Here is an 18,529-nt window from a genome sequence, read left to right as displayed (position 1 = left end):
TTCTGAAATATACTTCACATACTATTCGTGATGCGTTTAGCCGGCTCTCGAAACGCACTTTTTGACAACCACACCCGGACAACGCCCAATTTTTGACTTCAAGGCAACGCCGCGGGCATACGTGACGTTTGTTCCGGAAATTCGACGTAGAATAATTTAAAAATAGTATCACTTAATTGTTAAAATTTTAGCTTGTTTTAAACGAAACATTCGGATTCGATCGCTAGTGTTTTGTTTCATACCTGTATAAAACGGAATGCGATAATAGAATTTTCTACTTGGTATGTTCTAGTGTTATAGGATGTTTTATTTTTATAGTTAATAAACTCTTCTCGATAGAGTTGAAACTCCAGTGTTGCATTTTCGTACATACTTTCCGGACAATTAACGTACAATTATAACACAGGAATAAAAATTAATAGACAAATTCTCGTTAACATTTTTTATGGAAGATTCGTTTTAGACAGGTTTTCTATAATCCTTACTCTGAAATTATTAAACTTTTTAAAAATAATGTTTAATTATAATAATACTATTATTTAATATTTAATAAAGTAAATATTTTTATTAAATATGTTTCTTCATTATTAATAAGAATAGTTATTTTCAGATCTCAAAAAGACACTTTTTTTACATACCTTAAAACGATTTTTATTATTTAAATTAGATCTGTACGTGTCATCCTTGAGTAGATGATTTCAAGGTAGCATATTAATTACATTCAATAGGTGCATCTAATTATGACTCTCAGGCTATAAAAGATATCGCATGATTTTAATCATTTAAGAGTTGAAAATTCAAGAAACGTAGCTCTTACAAAGCTGTAAAATGCATTTTGCAGGTTTCTTTTTGATCGTTTTCCTTTTCTTAGGTGGTGCATTAGGTGGAAGATTATACTCGAGTTGTTCGAAAAGCTTATTAGATCGATATTGCGGTAAGACATTTCTTAAAAAGTAGGCCTATTTGAAATATAAAATTTGACTATATATGTACATGTGACCAGAGAGTCGGCACCACGTCACGATGACACGTCAGGACTGACACCACCGAATCCTTAAGGTCGATACAGAGACCGATTTGGTTCCAATCTTGCTCGAGCGGTCTTGTATATAGACCTCTAGGGTCCGAGATGGAGTCAGAGTCCTGGATCCGAGTCTCTCACATCAATTTAAATATTGTAATTAACTCTACTGCTTGTAAAACAATTAATATTGTGCACTTTATACTTTAATAGATGTGAAAGACAAAGTGTCGATGATTGCATGTGTACGAAGGTTCGAATCTACAAGAGTAAGAATCGACGTTCGATTTTTAAAAATTACATTAATTTCATTTGATAATAAGTATTTGAAAATGATTCATTGCAAAATGTCTTTCAGGGTTTCGAAATATTTGAAAATTGTTATAATTCAGTTTCTGAAACGGGAAAAGATGAAACCGTAGAAGAGAAATTAGACAAAGTTTGTTCTTTGAATCGTGATGTAATCATATTTTCTTATATTTTATTTATATATAAAATATAGTTCTTAATACTTTACTATAAAAATTTTATAAACTTTTTTCAAACGAGGGCATTAAGAAGGCCTTTTAAATTATACCCATCTTGGGTTCGACCATGTCCTCGATGGAGGTAGTTGGCGATGATGAGGCGAGTCTATGAAAAATTACCGAGACCAGAGGCGTAGCTAGAGGGGAAGCGGTGAGGGCGACCCGCTCCGGGGTCACCCGCGTAGGGGTTACACCCGGTAGGCCTGTACCTAAAAAAAAAAAAAGAAGGCCAACGGCTCGCCTTCACGTGACAGTTTCTTCGCTAGTAGGAGACGCTACGAGAGCTCGCACCAGCTGAAAATCTTACCATGATTTATTCTGTAAATCTAAACTCGTACGTCGCGACGTCGCATATTCAATATAGCGTTCGAGTTGCTCCAATGCGAAGATATTACAATTTAACAGTGTTTTATAAAAGAGTTAAAAGGGGTGACACCACGGTATCCGCACCGGGTGTCACCCACGGTAGCTACGCCACTGACCGAGACCCTTCCCGATTCGACTCTCGAGTCACATAGATTTACTATACAGATTGGCATCTCGTCATTAAATTTTGGCCTATAAAACTTTTATTTGATATTGTACCATTTGTGTATTTTATTATATAAGTGTGAAATTTTGTTCAAATAGAATATTTATATTATAATGAAATTTTTAAAAATAATTTTTAATAATTATACAAGTTTTTTAACAATAGAATGCGTAATGAATATCAATCAATCAATTTAGCAATGGGAATAATTTCCTTGTTACGGGGGTTACAAACGATTAATTGGATAAGTTAACATTTGTAATTTACAGCAGTATTATATCTACTATACATCATTTTATTGTTTACCAGTTCTTACATTTATTTTGCGGAAAATCCTGTATTATAACCATAGGATCTTACGTAAGTTGTTTAAGATAAAATGGTTATATTTATTCCGTTACAATTTTCAAGATTTACTTTCAGAATAATATTAACTTAGAATTTTGTATTTGTCCATTATTTTAATAAGATAATTATAAATTTTATATAAATCCTTTTTATTGATGTTATTTAATTTTGTTAAGAGCTCAATTAACGAGTTACAATTGCAGATACGAACTATTTGATATTGTTCACGTACATTATTAAGTTTTTGGCATTTTAATAATAAATGATGTGGTGTGAATTCGCCGGAGTTACATAAAAAGCATTTTTTGTTCGAGAAACCTATATAGGTACCATTAATTAAAGAGGGAATGTTTATTCAAAAGGAGTTGGATGATAAGTCGTTTTACATTCAAATTGACAGATTGCAACATATATGGTTGAACAGATGGAATTTTAAATAGATCTGTGTACCGGGAGTGATAGTTGCTGTTAGTTAGAGAGAGTTGGCCTTTATTTGTGGAGTGTGATATTGGAGAGTTCAAAAGGAGTGAATAACCGTATTTCCAGTCTTGGATACTACAGTATCTTTAAAAAGTAATTCTGAAACACCAAAAGAATTAAGGATTTTACTTAATTTGTACTGCCATAACTGTTTAGATTTTAGGTTATTACTTTGGTTGATATTTTCTCGGTGTAAAAAGGCTGCATTGTTATAGCTTTTAAATTTAAGTCTATAGTAAAATTTAATGATGCGTTTCAATAGGAACGGAAAAGACCAAATACGGTTTAATTCGTGACGTAACGCATAACCAGGAACAGTTTTTTCTAAATGGAATATCTTGCGTAGATAGCAGATATGAAAAGATTCTAATGTATAAAGATAGTCCAGGCTTCAAATGGGGCTAGCGTAGTAAATAATAGGATTAACGATAGAGTTATATAATTTCATATGAATAATTAGATTGGACGTTTTCAGATTGGGACGTAATCTCTTATTTTTATCTATAGCCTGCTTTACTTTATTATTGAGTTTTGAAATATGAGATTTAAAGGTTATATTCCAATCGAAATTGATTCCCAAGTAATTTACTTCGTTAACAATTTGTATTATCGTAGTAAATTTTTGATTCTTTGTCGGTATTATTACGAAAGATAATTATTTTAGTTTTAACTGGGTTTATTGTTAGATAAATCGAACTTGAGTATGAATGTAGTTGGCAGTTGCGTAGCGAATATAACTGGCACCCGACACTTTATTGGCGCCCCTCTCCCCCTCCAGAAACACATATAGTTTGTCTAGGAGACCATTTGGACGTCCCTTTGCCAGTGGCGCCCGGTGCACGATAGACCCCCTCGCTACGCCACTGGTAATTGGTTAATTTTCCTTCGTAATGAAATTTTAGTCGGCGCTATAACAACGAGATCATCTGCAAATAGGATATAGTGGAAGACTCTATTGCTTATTACTATTCCGTCATTTGGTTCGAGAAAAAGACGGTCAATGCTACTTAGATAAAAATTAAAAAGGTATGGAGAAAGTGGATCACCTTGGAGGATGCCGCGAGAAAGGGTTAAATATGGGGAGATATTATTTCCATGCTCGATCTTTATATTGTAGTTTGAAAATAAAGTAGAAACAGTTGAGGTGAATTGAACACTGGCACCGCAAGACTTTAATTTATGTATTAGTAACGGGACATATATTGAATCGAAGGCTTTTTGAATATCGATAAAAGAAGCGTAAAGTTTTCTGTGTTTTTTAATAAGTGTAATTTTTCGTTATTATTAATATATATAGTCATTCATTATAATTATCATTAATTTATAAATGTCTTCACTATTTAAAGTGTCACTTCGGGGATTTTATTAAAACGTTTCTCTATTTCCGTCTTGTAACTCGAAGTTTTATAATTTATGTTAAATTTATTGCTATATGGGTTATCCAGTTTCTTGGCAGGGAATAATAGGAATTTAGCTATAGTAGGGAGATGGTCAGAAATATCAAAAGTGGTCGTAAAGAATTCTAAGCAACAATCCAAAAATAGTTCTGAACAAATTGTAAGATCTATAGTCGATGAATCGGTATAAGTCAGACAAGTATATTCGGCTGGGATATCTGGTTTAATCCGGCCATTTAAGGACAAACATCTTTTGGTCAGTTACAGTCTCAATGAGTTTTATTCCCAGCCTATTGCTCTGTTTATCTTTAGAATAACGAGTATTATATATTAAAGAATTAGGACCGTATTATTTTGAGTCTATTAGTTCACCTATTCGACAGTTAAAGTCACCTATTATAATAGTGTAGGGGGGAAGTATAATGCCAAGTTTCTATTATTTTGAGAGTATCCTTTAGTGTAGCTAAAGCGTTGGGAGGAATATAAGCAATTATTAGTGTTATTAATTTGCTAATTTTATTTGACAGTATAGGCTTATTTAATGAAACGAGGAGTAAAATGTAGTTATTAGATTTTTTTATATCTGTTACAGTCGAAACCCGTTTTTAGTTAGAACGCATTTTAACTAGTTTATATAGAAACTAGTTTATACTAGATGTCTCTGTTAAAACCCGTTTTGTCTAGTTAAAACTAGTTTTAACTCAAATTCATTTTTGACTAGCAGTAAATTCTAGTTTTAACTAGACAAAACGGGTTTTAACAAAGACACCCAGTATAAACTAGTTTCAACTAGTTAAAATGCATCCAAACTAAAAACTGGTTTTGACTGCAACATATAAAGTGATTCGGGAAAAGATGCCTACTTTTCGATATTTTCAAACGGTGACGTCAGATATTGTCATGTGTTTGTATGATGAATCGTTGGGCCAATAATGAGTGCGGAAAGCTGTAGTTTGCTACCGTTACCTCATTTTCTACACCCGAGAAGAATAAAAGCAAGATAAGAACGAAGTTTTTGTTGTAAAATGTTTCTAGAATCATTTTAAAACTAAAAGTTAAAATAGAATTTATTAAAAATTGCGTAAAACAATTAATGTGTGATGTAGTTAAGGTTTTAAAGTTTCCATTGTTAGCTACCGCGGATCCCGATCAGACACGCTAGAACACGTGACTTCACTAGGCATCTTACCCCGACAAATGGAAAAGATGCCACATTTTTCTTGGGGTACCATGCCTATTTTTTGTTAATTGAATTCAAATATGCCTATTTTTAATAAATTTTTGTTTTCTCGTTTTATTGCAGGATACGCATAGAAATTATATAAGGACTTTTCAAAAAAAGGACTTTTTGGACTGAAAAAAGTTTTCGGCTAGCTATAGAGCACGTTAGAACGGGCGGAAACTTAACAATACTTATACTGCGCTGTTATACTTACTATGAAGTACTTTGTACTACATATGCAATAAATTAAATTTGGTTAAGATATTCAAAAATTAATTTTATGCAATTATATTTGTTATTTACCCTAATGGCATTTGGCATCTCACCCGGATACTTGGGGTGAGATGCCTAAAATGCCAGACAGTAAAAAAGTCGTCATTGCAAACACAATACACAATTATTTTTCATATACTCCAAAGTTTTATTTGAAAAACATGCTCAAGAATATGATATTTTCGTCAGAGGCCTCCAAAACCCAAATTATGGCTACAATTTCCTTCATAAGCGAAATGTTAGGCATCTTTCCCCGAATCACTACACACAACTTTATTTATTTCCCCCAAACATATTTATGTAGCTAAAATTAGTTTTAACTAATGTTAAAAGTTAAAACTAGTTTTATCCAAAATCAAAACATGTACAGTTAAAACTAGAATTGACTGCTAGTCAAAAATGAATTAGACAAAACGGGTTTTAACAAAGACGTCCAGTATAAACTAGTTTCAACCAGTTAAAACGCGTTCTAACTAAAAACGGGTTTTGACTGTAACGTATCTATTATTTTACAGAAATTCTTTTTTATTAATATACATATGCCTCTACTCGGACGGCCTGGACCCATTGATTTTTGCGCCGGAACTGATTCTATTATGAATTCTTTAAAAAATTTAGATTTATAAAAAAGATCAGAAGTGATCCAGGTTTCAGTTATTGCTAAAAAACCAGGATTATATTTGGAGTAGAAAGAATTTATAAAGTTTTATTTTTGATTCCTTGACCGTTCCAATTAACGACGGAAAAGAGTTGAGTTGATTATTCGTAATGAGTTCTTCTTGATGGGTATTTTTTTGTTTTTCTTGGTATCAGCTGGCCATAATTGTTTGGGATAAAAAAGAAAGGTGTTTGCGTAAACTAATTTTCTCGTATTAATACTATATGTTAGTTTTTTATGGTCCAACAATAAAATATCATTTCGTAGTTTAACCTGTATATTTTGTTTTCGGTAAGTCGTGTAATTCTTCTTAATGCGCCATCTCCTGTCGAAGGTAGGCGATCCATATAGCTAATGGTGTCCTCGATGCAGCAGCTCGGAATATCTCCATAGATGTTCTCCGGACCCACCTTGTGATGTCCTTCAACCAACAGACCGTTTTCCTTGTATTTTTCCCTCTAATATTAATCTAAGTATTCGATATTTCTCTCCTCTCATTATATGACCTATGTATTGTGTTTTCCTGATCTTGATGGTCAGCAGGAGTTCTGTTTGTTTGTTCATGCGGTTCAGGACTTCAACATTAGTAATCTTTTGCACCCATGACATTCGAAGTATTCATCTGTACAAATACATTTCGAAAGCTTCAATTATTTTCTCAGTTTGGGGTCTAGAGTCCAACTTTTACATCCATACAGCAGGACAGAGAAGATGTAGCACCTTAACATTCGAATCCTCAGACATAAACTCAAATCGGATCTAATAAAAAAATTTTTCATATTCATAAACGATGTTCTGGTTTGTTCGATCCTTGCTCTTATTTTTTTACGCTGGTCACATTGTTCGTTTATTATTGTGCCAAGGTATTTGAGAGATGATACCTGCACGATAGTGTTCCTGTGAATGACAAGATTTGCATTTTTCCTTGTTCTTTTATGAATTTTACCAAAACAGAATTTCTTATGTTCTCAAAGAACACAAGAAGTTTGGTTTTGGTAAAATTCATAAAGAGACCATGCGGTTCACTGTACTCGACAATACGGTCCATCAGTTGTTGTAATTCTTCCGGACTATTTGCCATAACCACTGCGTCATCCGCGTATCTAATGTTGTTAATTAATTTGCCATTTACGTTGATCCCACAATCACCGTCTTCCAAGGCTTCCTTGAATATAGCCTCTGAGTATATATTAAAGAGGAGGAGGGATAGCACACAACCTTGGCGCATTCCTCTCTTAATTAACGTGGTTTCAGAAGTTTCTTTTTCAAGTCTGACCTCTGCTGTTTGACGCCAATACTGTTCGCCGATGACACGCAGACTGCCTTTGTCAATGCCAATTGATGTTAAGATCTCAATCATCTTTTGGTGATTTACGCAGTCAAAAGCTTTACGATAGTCTATAAAGCAGGCATAAACATCGGCGTTCATATCCGTGCATCTTTGAACTAATACGTTTAAGCAAGAGTGCCTCTCGTGTACCAAGCCCATTACGAAATCCAAACTGTGTTTCATCAATATCTAGTTCACATTTCCTGTATATACGTCTATGGATGATTTTTAAAAAGATTTTGAGCACATGAAACATTAGATTTAACAAGCGGTAGTCATCACACCGAGAACCTGGGGACCTATTCTGAGTAGTATCGTTAAGCTAACGAATACGATAAAAACCAGTTTCTATCGGAACCACGTGATTCGCGTTTAATCAACTGTGAAAATGCTATTCCGAGCCGTACGTTTCGTTTTCGGTGCCGATAGCCACGTGCGATAACTAAGCCTATGTTATCGTTCACTCTCGAGCTGCCGTTAGGAACTTAACGAAAGTGAAAACAATATGGCGTCTTTTCGTGTAAGAATGATTTTACTTCACGAGCAATTGGAGAGAGGGGACAGCAGTAACACCGATTAAATTTAATACTCTTTCTTCAACTTCAGTTAATTTTTGATTAACTGAAGGCCCACCTCCTGTTTGAAACGTTGATTTTCTTTATTTGTGAAACTTTACTTTTAATGTTTGCTTTCCAGTCACTCCATGTCTATGCAAATAATATTTACATTTAATAAGATGTATTGCATTTGACATTTAAACATAATACTAATTCTAATTTGGTTATAAGGTTTATAGAAGTAGAACTTGTGGCAAAATTAAGTTTGTCATTTTATTCTTAATGAATGAATTAAAAAATACATTAATTATATGAAGTTATATAGAAATATACAAAGAAACTTAGACATACTTTGTATAATTGTAAAATGTTAGCATTATGTAATAATAGAAATCTTTATTTTGTAGATTTTATCTAAGTTTAATGTCGGCTTTAATTCATTAGTTTTAGTTTAAAAAAAATACATTCTATATACGTAACTTAACAGTAAACTATACACTATACATATATGACTATCTATCACATAAATTATAATTTTTAAAAACAAATATTTGCTTAACGGATGGGCTGACAAAATAGACCCAGTAATAGACCCAGACATTTTAAAACAAAACAAAACTATATCACTAGCGCTAGTACACGACAATGCTAAAAGCACGTGCTTCGCTTAGAAAATGGCGGGTTGCAGTCACGTGACAAAATACAATGTTAACTAAACTGTGATTGGTTAAAGCGTAATAGCTATCGATAGCATGGAACCCAGACGCATCTCGACCGACTACCCGTAGCGAAACCCACTTAACGTGAAGCACAGAATAGCGATTTGTCTAAGGTTCGTTAACTGCCTTTCGCTAAGGCGACTTATCGAATGTCCCGTGTATCGCTCTCGTTCAGTTATCGGAAGAGCTCAGAATAGGTCCTCTGTGGTGGTTCGAAAGGAAATATTTGCGAGTCCGCGAGTAACGATAACAATTAACGACACAGAGAGAAAATATACAATCTATACTACTCACCTTTTATTTCTTTCAAATGCGGTTCTTTTATTTCACGAATCTCAACTCGATATAGTTACTTCTATAACTTTACAGGGGGGAAGGCAAGTCACTTCCTGTTACTACACATATATACATCGCGCGCGTAACACAAACGAACATGAAGATAAAAAATGGAACCTAATAACTAATTTACAACTAATCTTATAACTATCTTAAAACTAACAAGGAAAGGAAAGGATAGATTAAGAAAAGTAGAGAAAAGGCAGATAGGAAGTACCCGGGTCCAGGTCGTGAGGTTAACGTCCTCGATGATTTTTACGCTCACACACAAAATCGTAGTCTCGCTCTACTCCTCTAGTAGCTCTATGTCGAGATTCTTCAGCTCTCTCGATGCCTTAGAGATCTTCGTAGCCTCTTTTTTTCCTCAGTCTGGAGCACTACTTGCTCCGTCTGTATCGTCCGATGTCTCTCTTCTTTTCTTACACTGCCTTGGGCCTATATTTTCTTTGTCCATATCCCCAATTTCGGGAAAGTCTTAATCTCCTTTGTTCGACACTTGGTTCTTGGAAAGGGCAACCCTTCCCTTCGAGCGATAACGGTTCACGTATGAGTCGCTTTGAGACAATGGAAAGTAGTAATGAAATAAGATACGAAAGTAGGAATGAGACAAGAAAATAGAAGCAAAATACAGAACTTATAACTATACATATATATATATAACTAAAATATGGCTGACGGCCACAAACCAATCTTTTTGGGTATAGGAATGAAGGTGGACTTTAGCCAATCTCTAGGTATTCTATCACATTTATAAATGGTATTGAAGAATTCTGTTAGTAATTTAAATCCTGTACCCTCTTGTTCTGCTATAGCTTTCATAACTTCAGAATGGATCCTGTCATGTCCTGTAGCTTTGCCATTCTTTTGCATATTTATGGCACAAACAACCTCTTGTTTTGTAATTTCAGGAATTTCTTCGTTAATATCGGTTGTAGGTGGTGGATCGTCGGGTCTTCTGTCATCAAAAAGTTTTTCAATATATTCTTTCCATCGTTTCAGTGTTTCTTCGACGCCTATGACTATGTTATCGTTTTTATCTTTAAGAATTGATCCAGGTTGTTTTCTGTACAGGTTCGACATCTCTTTTACTTTTTTATGTATGTTGAATGTATCACACTTTTCTTGTAACAGTTCTATTTCTTTTCATTTATCAGACATCCATTTCTCTTTTGTATCCCTGCATTTCTTTCTTATGGGTCTATTTAACTCTCTGTATTTTCCATCGTTTCTTTTATGTTTCCGTCTGTTATCCATAAGCTCCAAAATTTCTGATGTCATCCGTCTCTGTCTCTTTCTATTCTAAGTGAATCCGATGTCGTGTTCTTGTAAATGGTTGATCTTGTTTCTTATTTGATTCCAGGTTTCATCTACTTGTTCCTGCTGTGGTGGTGTGTTTCTTTCAACAAGCGTTTCATATTTATGGCCAATCTTTTTTTTATTTCAGGATCTTTTATTTTATCTATATCGATTCGCCTTGTTCCTTTTCTTTCAACAACATGAGTAGAACGTCGAAATTTGAATTCAATTACGACTGGGTTATGATCGCTATTAACATCTGCACCTGGCTATGTTTTAACAGATTTTATAACTTTCTTAAATCTCCGTGCAACTAGTATAAAATCTATTTGGTTCCTCACGATTCCCTGGATACCATCGGCCGGCGATCGCCATGTGTTTAATCGTCTGGGATGTAACCGAAAAAAGGTGTTTGATGCAATTAGTTTGTTCTCAATACAGAACTGAACCAATCTGTCTCCTCGATCGTTTCTTTCGCCCAGGCCGTACGCCCCAATGATATCTCCCTCAGCACCTGAACCAATCTTAGCATTGAAGTCTCCCAATATTATGGTTATTTCTTCATTCTTAGTGCTACTGAGCGCTCGGTCAAGATCGTTATAGAATTGTTCGACATCTGTGTCAGGTTTGCTATTAGTTGGAGTATAGGCTTGAATTATGTTCATTACTCTGTATGTTGTTTGTAATTTAATTAACATAACTCGGTCACTGAGAAGCACATAGTCGATGACTGATTTTGCTAATTTATTTGAAACTATTATAGCAGTCCCGTATCTGTGACTTAGATCTGAACCTCCGGAATAATATAGATATCTCATTAGTTGTTTTATGTTTACCAGAGCCAGGCCATCAAACTTCACTCAATTCCATTATGTCAATCTTCATTCTAGACATCTCTGCTACAACGTTGGCGAGTTTTCCTGCCATAAACAGACTCCGAACATTCCAAGTAGCAATTCGTGTTATTTTGTTGTATATTTTCATTTTATTTAAGGTATTTCCAGTGTTCCGAATGGCAGACGACGGGGAGATTCTTAGCACCCTCTCCTCATTTAAGAGGTGCCCCGGACTGAGGGCCATAGTTGAGTTTTCGTTAGACATTAGATTATTTGGAGTGTCTAGTACAGTAAGAGCTCCGTTTCTTTTCTGCACCGCAGTACGCAAGTCGAGTATCGCCTTACGCTAACCAGTACTCCACCGCTTAGGAAAGTTTTCCACGCTGAAGTCTGATGATAATGAAACTGCTGCCTTTCGTCATTATCGTAATTTCGTAACTAACTTACTTACAAATTGAAGTTAGTAATTTCTTCCACTTTTGCTTGTTGTTCCTTGGTTTCTCGTAAGTTTTGATGTATTAGTTCTAAATCTTTTATAACAGTCATTTGGCTGAACAGTTTATCATTTGAAGTATTTATCAAATTGGATATTTTGTTCCATAGGATTGTAGTTGTAGTGTCTAGCTGGCTGTCCGAGTTATTTAATAGTGTTGAATTAAAATTGTCTGACTCACCTGTAGAGCTTTGAGAACTTTGTTGAAGTGTATTCGAGTTGTAATTTAACGACTCTATTGCATCTTCTTGTAGGTCTTTTTTAAGTGTATTCCATAGTGCGTGATAAGTTTGGAGTTTCATGTAGATGGTTGGTTCTGTTTATTTTCTGACCTGATTCGAGAAAGTGGCGGTCTTCCACACTTCACAGGGGATCGTTGCATTTTAATTTGGATGATATTCTCACAAACAATATTAATTTGCCCTTATATTAATTGAAATTTAATCAAAAAAATAGTTCTAACTTAAAATTTGTGCGAAATGGAGAGTATTCAAAAAAGTCACCTCATCATAATGAATATAATAATTAATATATTTTACAATTTATAATTTCGAATAATTTCATAATCCAGAATTTGAATTTTTATGACAAAATTAGATGAAACATAACGGTTACGGTCTTACGAGTATTTGCTTAATCGAACTGATTTCCTTTAAATTGCAAACAATACTGATGCTTAGTTATTTGTTTTATTTGCTCATTTTGGGTAAAAACAACAGTTTTATACATTGTTATATTGGTTATAGTATACCATAGTACAGTATTAGGGATGTAACAATCGGGAATGCAGAACGTGGAGTGGACATAGGTCTCGGCAGTAGAAGTCAAAAAGACAGCCTACTGCTCTGGAGATCGATCCGGAATCGAAAAATTCCCAGAAATTTTTCGGGGGGTGGTCCGACCGGATACCTCGACCCTCATCTCTTACCGCCCCGCCGCCTTATTGTGGACCTGGCCAAACTCATCATGGGCTTTTTTGTTTTTTCTTTTAAAAAAACTCTTTGTTCTGTGGACACTAACAGGGCCTCCATTAGCAAGCCCATTATGGGTTCGGCCAGGTTCACAATGAAGCGGCGGGGTGGTGAGGGAGAGAGCCCGACATATTCGAACAGACCACCCCCCGAAAAACTTTCGGGAATTTATTGACCGTCTGGATTTGAACCCGGGTCTCCCAGAGCGGTAGGTTGCCGTCTTGGCCGTCTCATCCCATAATGGGCTTTCTAAAAAAGACCCTCTTAGTGCCCTCAGGGCGGAGAGTTAAAAAAATACCCAATAGGGCTTCCGGAAGGCTGAAGTACGCACACATCACTATAATGAAACTATGTTAAAGTCAGTAAATTAAATTTATTTAAGAAGGACACGGGATTAAAAACCTTGTCTGTTATTAGTCGAAAATTTGTTTTCGTTTTGCAGCAGATTGGATTGATTAATCGTTCATCCCTCCAGTTGAATGGGTAAGAGGGTCGAAGGCACTTCAACCCTTTTACTCACCCATTCAACTTGTTACTATAGTATGTATTATATTATTATAAGCTTTGTTCATCGCTTAACTTCGATGCACTAATAGAAAGTTTTATAACAACTTCTTTGAAACTTATAATTAGTATGTTTATTATGTTAACTTTGCTTTTGTAGGCAGCGTTACCATACTTAACTTACAAATACATGTGTCTGTGCATATTTTTGTAAATTGTCCGTTTTGTCCGCATTTCCAGTGATTTGACGTGTTTTTCTTTACTCTAGCAGTACCGCACGTAAAACTGGGAAATTTTCATTTTTTGTAACAGCGTAAAGTTAAGTAAATTTAGAATTCAGAAGTTGGCTATCCGATCAGTCAAAATACATCGGCTTTTCAGTAGTGTTTCCATTTCCGATATTGCGTCCACCAGTGGCCGAGTGGATAAAACAACTAAACACTGGTCGTGGGTTTGCGCCTCGCTAATGGACTGGCCATGTGGATTTTTCCGGATTTTATTCGCGTTTGTAACATCTAAATAGGAACCAGTCTCCCATAAAAGACCTTCCGGGGGCATTTTCCCGGCAAATCAACCATGTGTCATATAGCCGTAATCGAATAAAACCATTTCTCATATTACATTTCTATCATTGTTTTCACTTCAACCTTCCAGTTTCGTAACCGATCATCGATATATAAAATATGCACTATTAATTATACAATAGTTTTAAAAGTTATAATTTAATAATTTTTCAGGAATATATAGGCGTTTCTAATTGTTGTGAATATGCAGCAAAACTGGACCTCCTGAAAAACAGCGGTAGATTATACGATGTTGATGACGTAAGTATTATTAAAAATGTATTTTTTGAATTCCAAAACAAAAATGTAAAAATTTTAGGAGGGGGATCAGTTTTTCACCGGTCGCCGTACTTTCTCCCTGTTATTTATAACAAAGCCGGAAAAGTAAAAGGGTTGATTAAATTTATAAAAGAATCTTGAAGTATTTTTCAAAGTAAATCCTGGATAATTTTGAAACAGCCTGTTTTATTTACAATCCGTCATCTTATTTTTAATAGTTAACTTACTTTAATTTTTATGAATAAAAATTTAACTAAGTTATTTGTTACAAATCGAAACGCTCTAAATAGAAATGTACTCAATGTTATATTTCACATTGAGTACATTTCATAATATAAACCAGAGTCATTATTAGTGTAATTAAAATTTTTCAAAAGCCCAGTAAACATTTGAGTCGCGAACCATTACAAATATATTGAGAAACGCTTGGCTATTGTGTCTATGTAAGGCTCAACTTATGTTAAATTTTAGAAAAAATTAAAAATCGTACCGAGGATTGCATTTAGATTCAAGTTGAATTATTTTTATACTTTCAGCTTTGTGATTACGTTGAAGAAGTGAAAGAAAATAGGGTAAGTAGAATTTTATCTTAAATTTTAATTATTGACAATTGGCGCGTTTTGTATTTTCTTTATTATTTTCTTCATTATACAGTAATTACTTCTTGTTCTTTCAATTAAAGATCTTATAGAAAGTATCACGTTATATTTGTTGATAGCTTAACTTCTCTTTCAAAAATGTAACTTTATAAAATACCGCTTATTATAATACTTTAAAATAACTTTTAAAATATGTCGAATTTGATATCTACTATAATTCGTTTTGAACGTTAAGATTTTATTTAGATGAAACTCTTAATTGTATATTTTAGAAACGTAAAATTCAGTTATCAGTCGAAGCATTCCACAGTTTTACTTTAATTCGTATAATTATCCATACGTGGATAAATCATTTCGTCGTTATTATATTTTCTATAAGACAATGTTTGACGTAATGTCTAAAACAAATTTTCAAATATTCAATATCGACGATGAGGAGTGAGAAAGTCAACACTACTAATGCAGAACACGACGTTACTCGATTAAATAACGTGCTGCCAATATCTATAAAACGATAGCGTACTTTTAAGCAAATTATTTCGATTAATAATATTAGTTATTAATGAAAAGTAATGATTATTATTATAAGAAAAACGTGGCACTCGGAGTAATCGACAGCTAAAGAAGTTACTCGGTCCAACTAATTTAAAAACCGGTCATTTCTAACTTAATTTGGATTTTACTTTTACAGTAAAGAATTTAAAGCAATTCAAAGAAAAATACATTTCTTTGATATAAACGAAACATATGGACTGATTACTGTTATGGAGCGCCTCCGTTAATATCTATAGTAAAAAATCCAGCGACGAATTGCTTAACTTTTCCGGCTACATTTGGCGCCATCTGTTATCGTATTTTATTAAAATTTTAAAATATTTTTCACTATTCTAAAGTGGCAAAAGCTTAATTTTAAAGTTAGACATGAGTTTTATTTAAAAAAATTGTAAGTGCCAATAACCAGTAAAATCGTCATTAAGTCCGACCCTACTGGAGAAACACACGACCCTATTATCTTCCCACTCCCTCGATTTTTAATTAATCACTAACATTTAATAGCATAAATTCCCTAACAAACAAATTTCCCTGCAAAATTCAGAATTTTCGACAAAAAGCACGGTGTTATTAAGCTTCAAACAAGGTGAATAAAATCACGCCTCATACCCACGCACATACTAACAACCGAACATACGAAATTACCCTGGAATTTTTTACATTTCTCGACGTTTCAAGGTGTGCAAAGTTCAAAAATGTAAAAATCTTAAGGAATCATTTTTTGCCGGATCGCCATACTTTCCCTCTGTATAACCAGTTGGGAAAATAAAAGTGTATTAATACTTATTAATGTAATTGATAAGTCCGTAAAGTTTCATTCATCACTCTTAAACTGGCTCTTCTGTGCCCAGGAGTCAGAAGTCAATGGAATGCAACGTACTAGGCGTTTGACAGACAGACCAATTACCTGAAGCCTCATTTAAACAGTTGTCGTGAAACTAACACCGATGGCCAAAGAGCAGCCTCCCAAGGTTAACGTCCCAGATTTGTTGTTTGAAATCCAGCCCAAAGCCTGGTCATGTTTTGAGGCACATTTAGCGTCATGAACACATCCGTTGGCGATTAGCTCGCTCCCAGCCTTCCAATAATTTTTCCTTCATAAAGTTGTCTTTGACAGCAAAATAATAATGCCACAATGTCATACGATAAAGCAGTTAAAGATTCCTCTATGTTGGCATCCTACCGCTCTGGAGAACCCGGAATCGAAAAATTCCCAGGAATTTTTTGGGTGTGGTCCGACCGAATATGTCGACCGTCGTCCCTCACTACCCGGCCTCTCCATTGTGACCTGGCCGAACCCATAATGGGCTTGCTAAACAAAAGCCCTCTTAGTGCCCACAGGACAGAAAGAGTTTTATAGTCCTCTATGGTTAAACCGCGAAGAAACAATGCCATGCTACTGTTGTACTTTTAAAGAGTCTGCATATCATTGAATTAATTCGTACTTTTTAATGGAATCTTCAACTATAACCTGGATCATTTTACTAACTAGATACGTTCACATAAATTGCTTTCTACCTATAGATTAGACGATTATTCTTATTTTCTTACAGACGTGTGTGTAATTCATGTTATGTTGTACTCGAATAATATGATTTGCTTTTTCAAATGATATATTTTAAATTATAATAACTAAAGAAAAATTTTTTTCTTTAATTTAGAATTGTGGACTTTATAGCCATCGCCCTGTCCTGAAGTTTTATGATCCCTGATGTCAGTCTTCGGATGTTTCGATCGAAAGAAGATAAAAAGTGAACATTTGATGTTTTATCATCATCCAATGGCGAAATTGACGTTTAAAATATATTTGTATTTCTAATTATTACCATAAATGTAACAAATATATACAAATATTTTACATGCTAAATAAAAAATTTAAAAAATAATGGTGACTGGGACTAACAAAAATTAAATTAGTTTATTCATTTTTAAATTGAACAATTTAAAATGAATTGCTAAAAATTACATCCGATTTCTATGAACTTAATTTTAATAAAAATAATTGAAATTTTTCTTATATATGTCCCTTCTTTATCAAATAATCAAAGCTAGAATTATAATTTTTAATAGTTTTTAATCATTGCAAAAATAAAAAAAATGTTGCTTGTTTTTTTAAAGTTTATTTTAAAAATTCAATTAATCCAAATCATCTGAAAAGTCAACGTTTGATCATAAAATTGTTAAGATCCTTACAGTAAAACAAATAACATTTTTTCTTAAATCTCTATTTGTTGTAGTGCTAAACAAAGTCAAGTTAAATACTGTACTTATAACACAAATTTTTTAAATCATTAGTCAAACATCAAAAGCTTCACACAGCAATTGTTTTTTATGACGACAACAAACAAGGAACTACAAAATTACAAAAAAATTTGATTTCTCTTGTGACAAACTTTTATTTGTATCAAATTTTTCAAAATGCCCAAGAGCATTACTACGTGTGACAAAATTTCAGGGCAGCGAATCAAGTGAATGTTATGCTGCAAAACTGCTCATCACTACAAGACGCCATGCTACACAATTAATATAAATAGGTCAGTCAATATTAATTCAAACATTCCAATTGTCGATAGATTGTGATAATTCATTTAAATATATAAAAAACATATTAGAAAAAGCATTGAATTTAAGCTTATCCCCCTGATCACGAATGTATACAAATTTTCTTTCAAAGTGTCGAAATATATCACTATAAAATTTCCCTCTATAATTTAATAATTACGTTACATAACATCTATTCATATTCTTGTTAAATGTGTTCTGTAAATGGTTTAAAACGTTTTATTTTTTCTTTTCAATAGTAAAAACATTGTATCTATATGAAATTCAATAATAGTATTAATACGCAATGAGCTGTACAATTTTAACATATTGCATATAAAAATGACAGATTTTATATGTATAAAAAAATGTAGAGTATTTCTGTTTTTATAATTTGATGAAAATCACAGAATACGTATCAAATTTCTATTATTCAAATAATTTATCTGAAATAAATGTCACATTTTTTAGAATGTTTATGTGAGGGGCTAGCCG

At 33.6% G+C, this 18,529-nt stretch overlaps 2 protein-coding genes across 2 annotated transcripts in view; one reads left to right on the top strand and one right to left on the bottom strand.

Moving 5' to 3' along the window:
* LOC136986136 (uncharacterized) overlaps positions 1 to 18,529 on the bottom strand; it is an 88,230-nt gene that overhangs the window by 10,000 nt on the left and 59,701 nt on the right. The gene's annotated exons all lie outside the window — the stretch shown is intronic.
* On the top strand, positions 805 to 17,379 carry LOC136986140 (uncharacterized). Its single transcript, XM_067283611.1, has 6 exons — positions 805 to 934; positions 1,235 to 1,290; positions 1,380 to 1,481; positions 14,238 to 14,324; positions 14,879 to 14,914; positions 17,155 to 17,379. The coding sequence occupies exons 1-6, from the start codon at positions 829 to 831 to the stop codon at positions 17,203 to 17,205; spliced, it is 438 nt and encodes a 145-aa protein (XP_067139712.1). The 5' UTR covers positions 805 to 828; the 3' UTR covers positions 17,206 to 17,379.

The sequence above is a fragment of the Centruroides vittatus genome, unplaced genomic scaffold (genome assembly GCF_030686945.1).
Source record: "Centruroides vittatus isolate TY-2023 unplaced genomic scaffold, ASM3068694v2 scaffold_1014, whole genome shotgun sequence".
In the NCBI taxonomy this organism is placed as follows: Eukaryota; Metazoa; Arthropoda; class Arachnida; order Scorpiones; family Buthidae; genus Centruroides; species Centruroides vittatus.
This window is presented reverse-complemented; position numbering and strand designations above follow the sequence as displayed.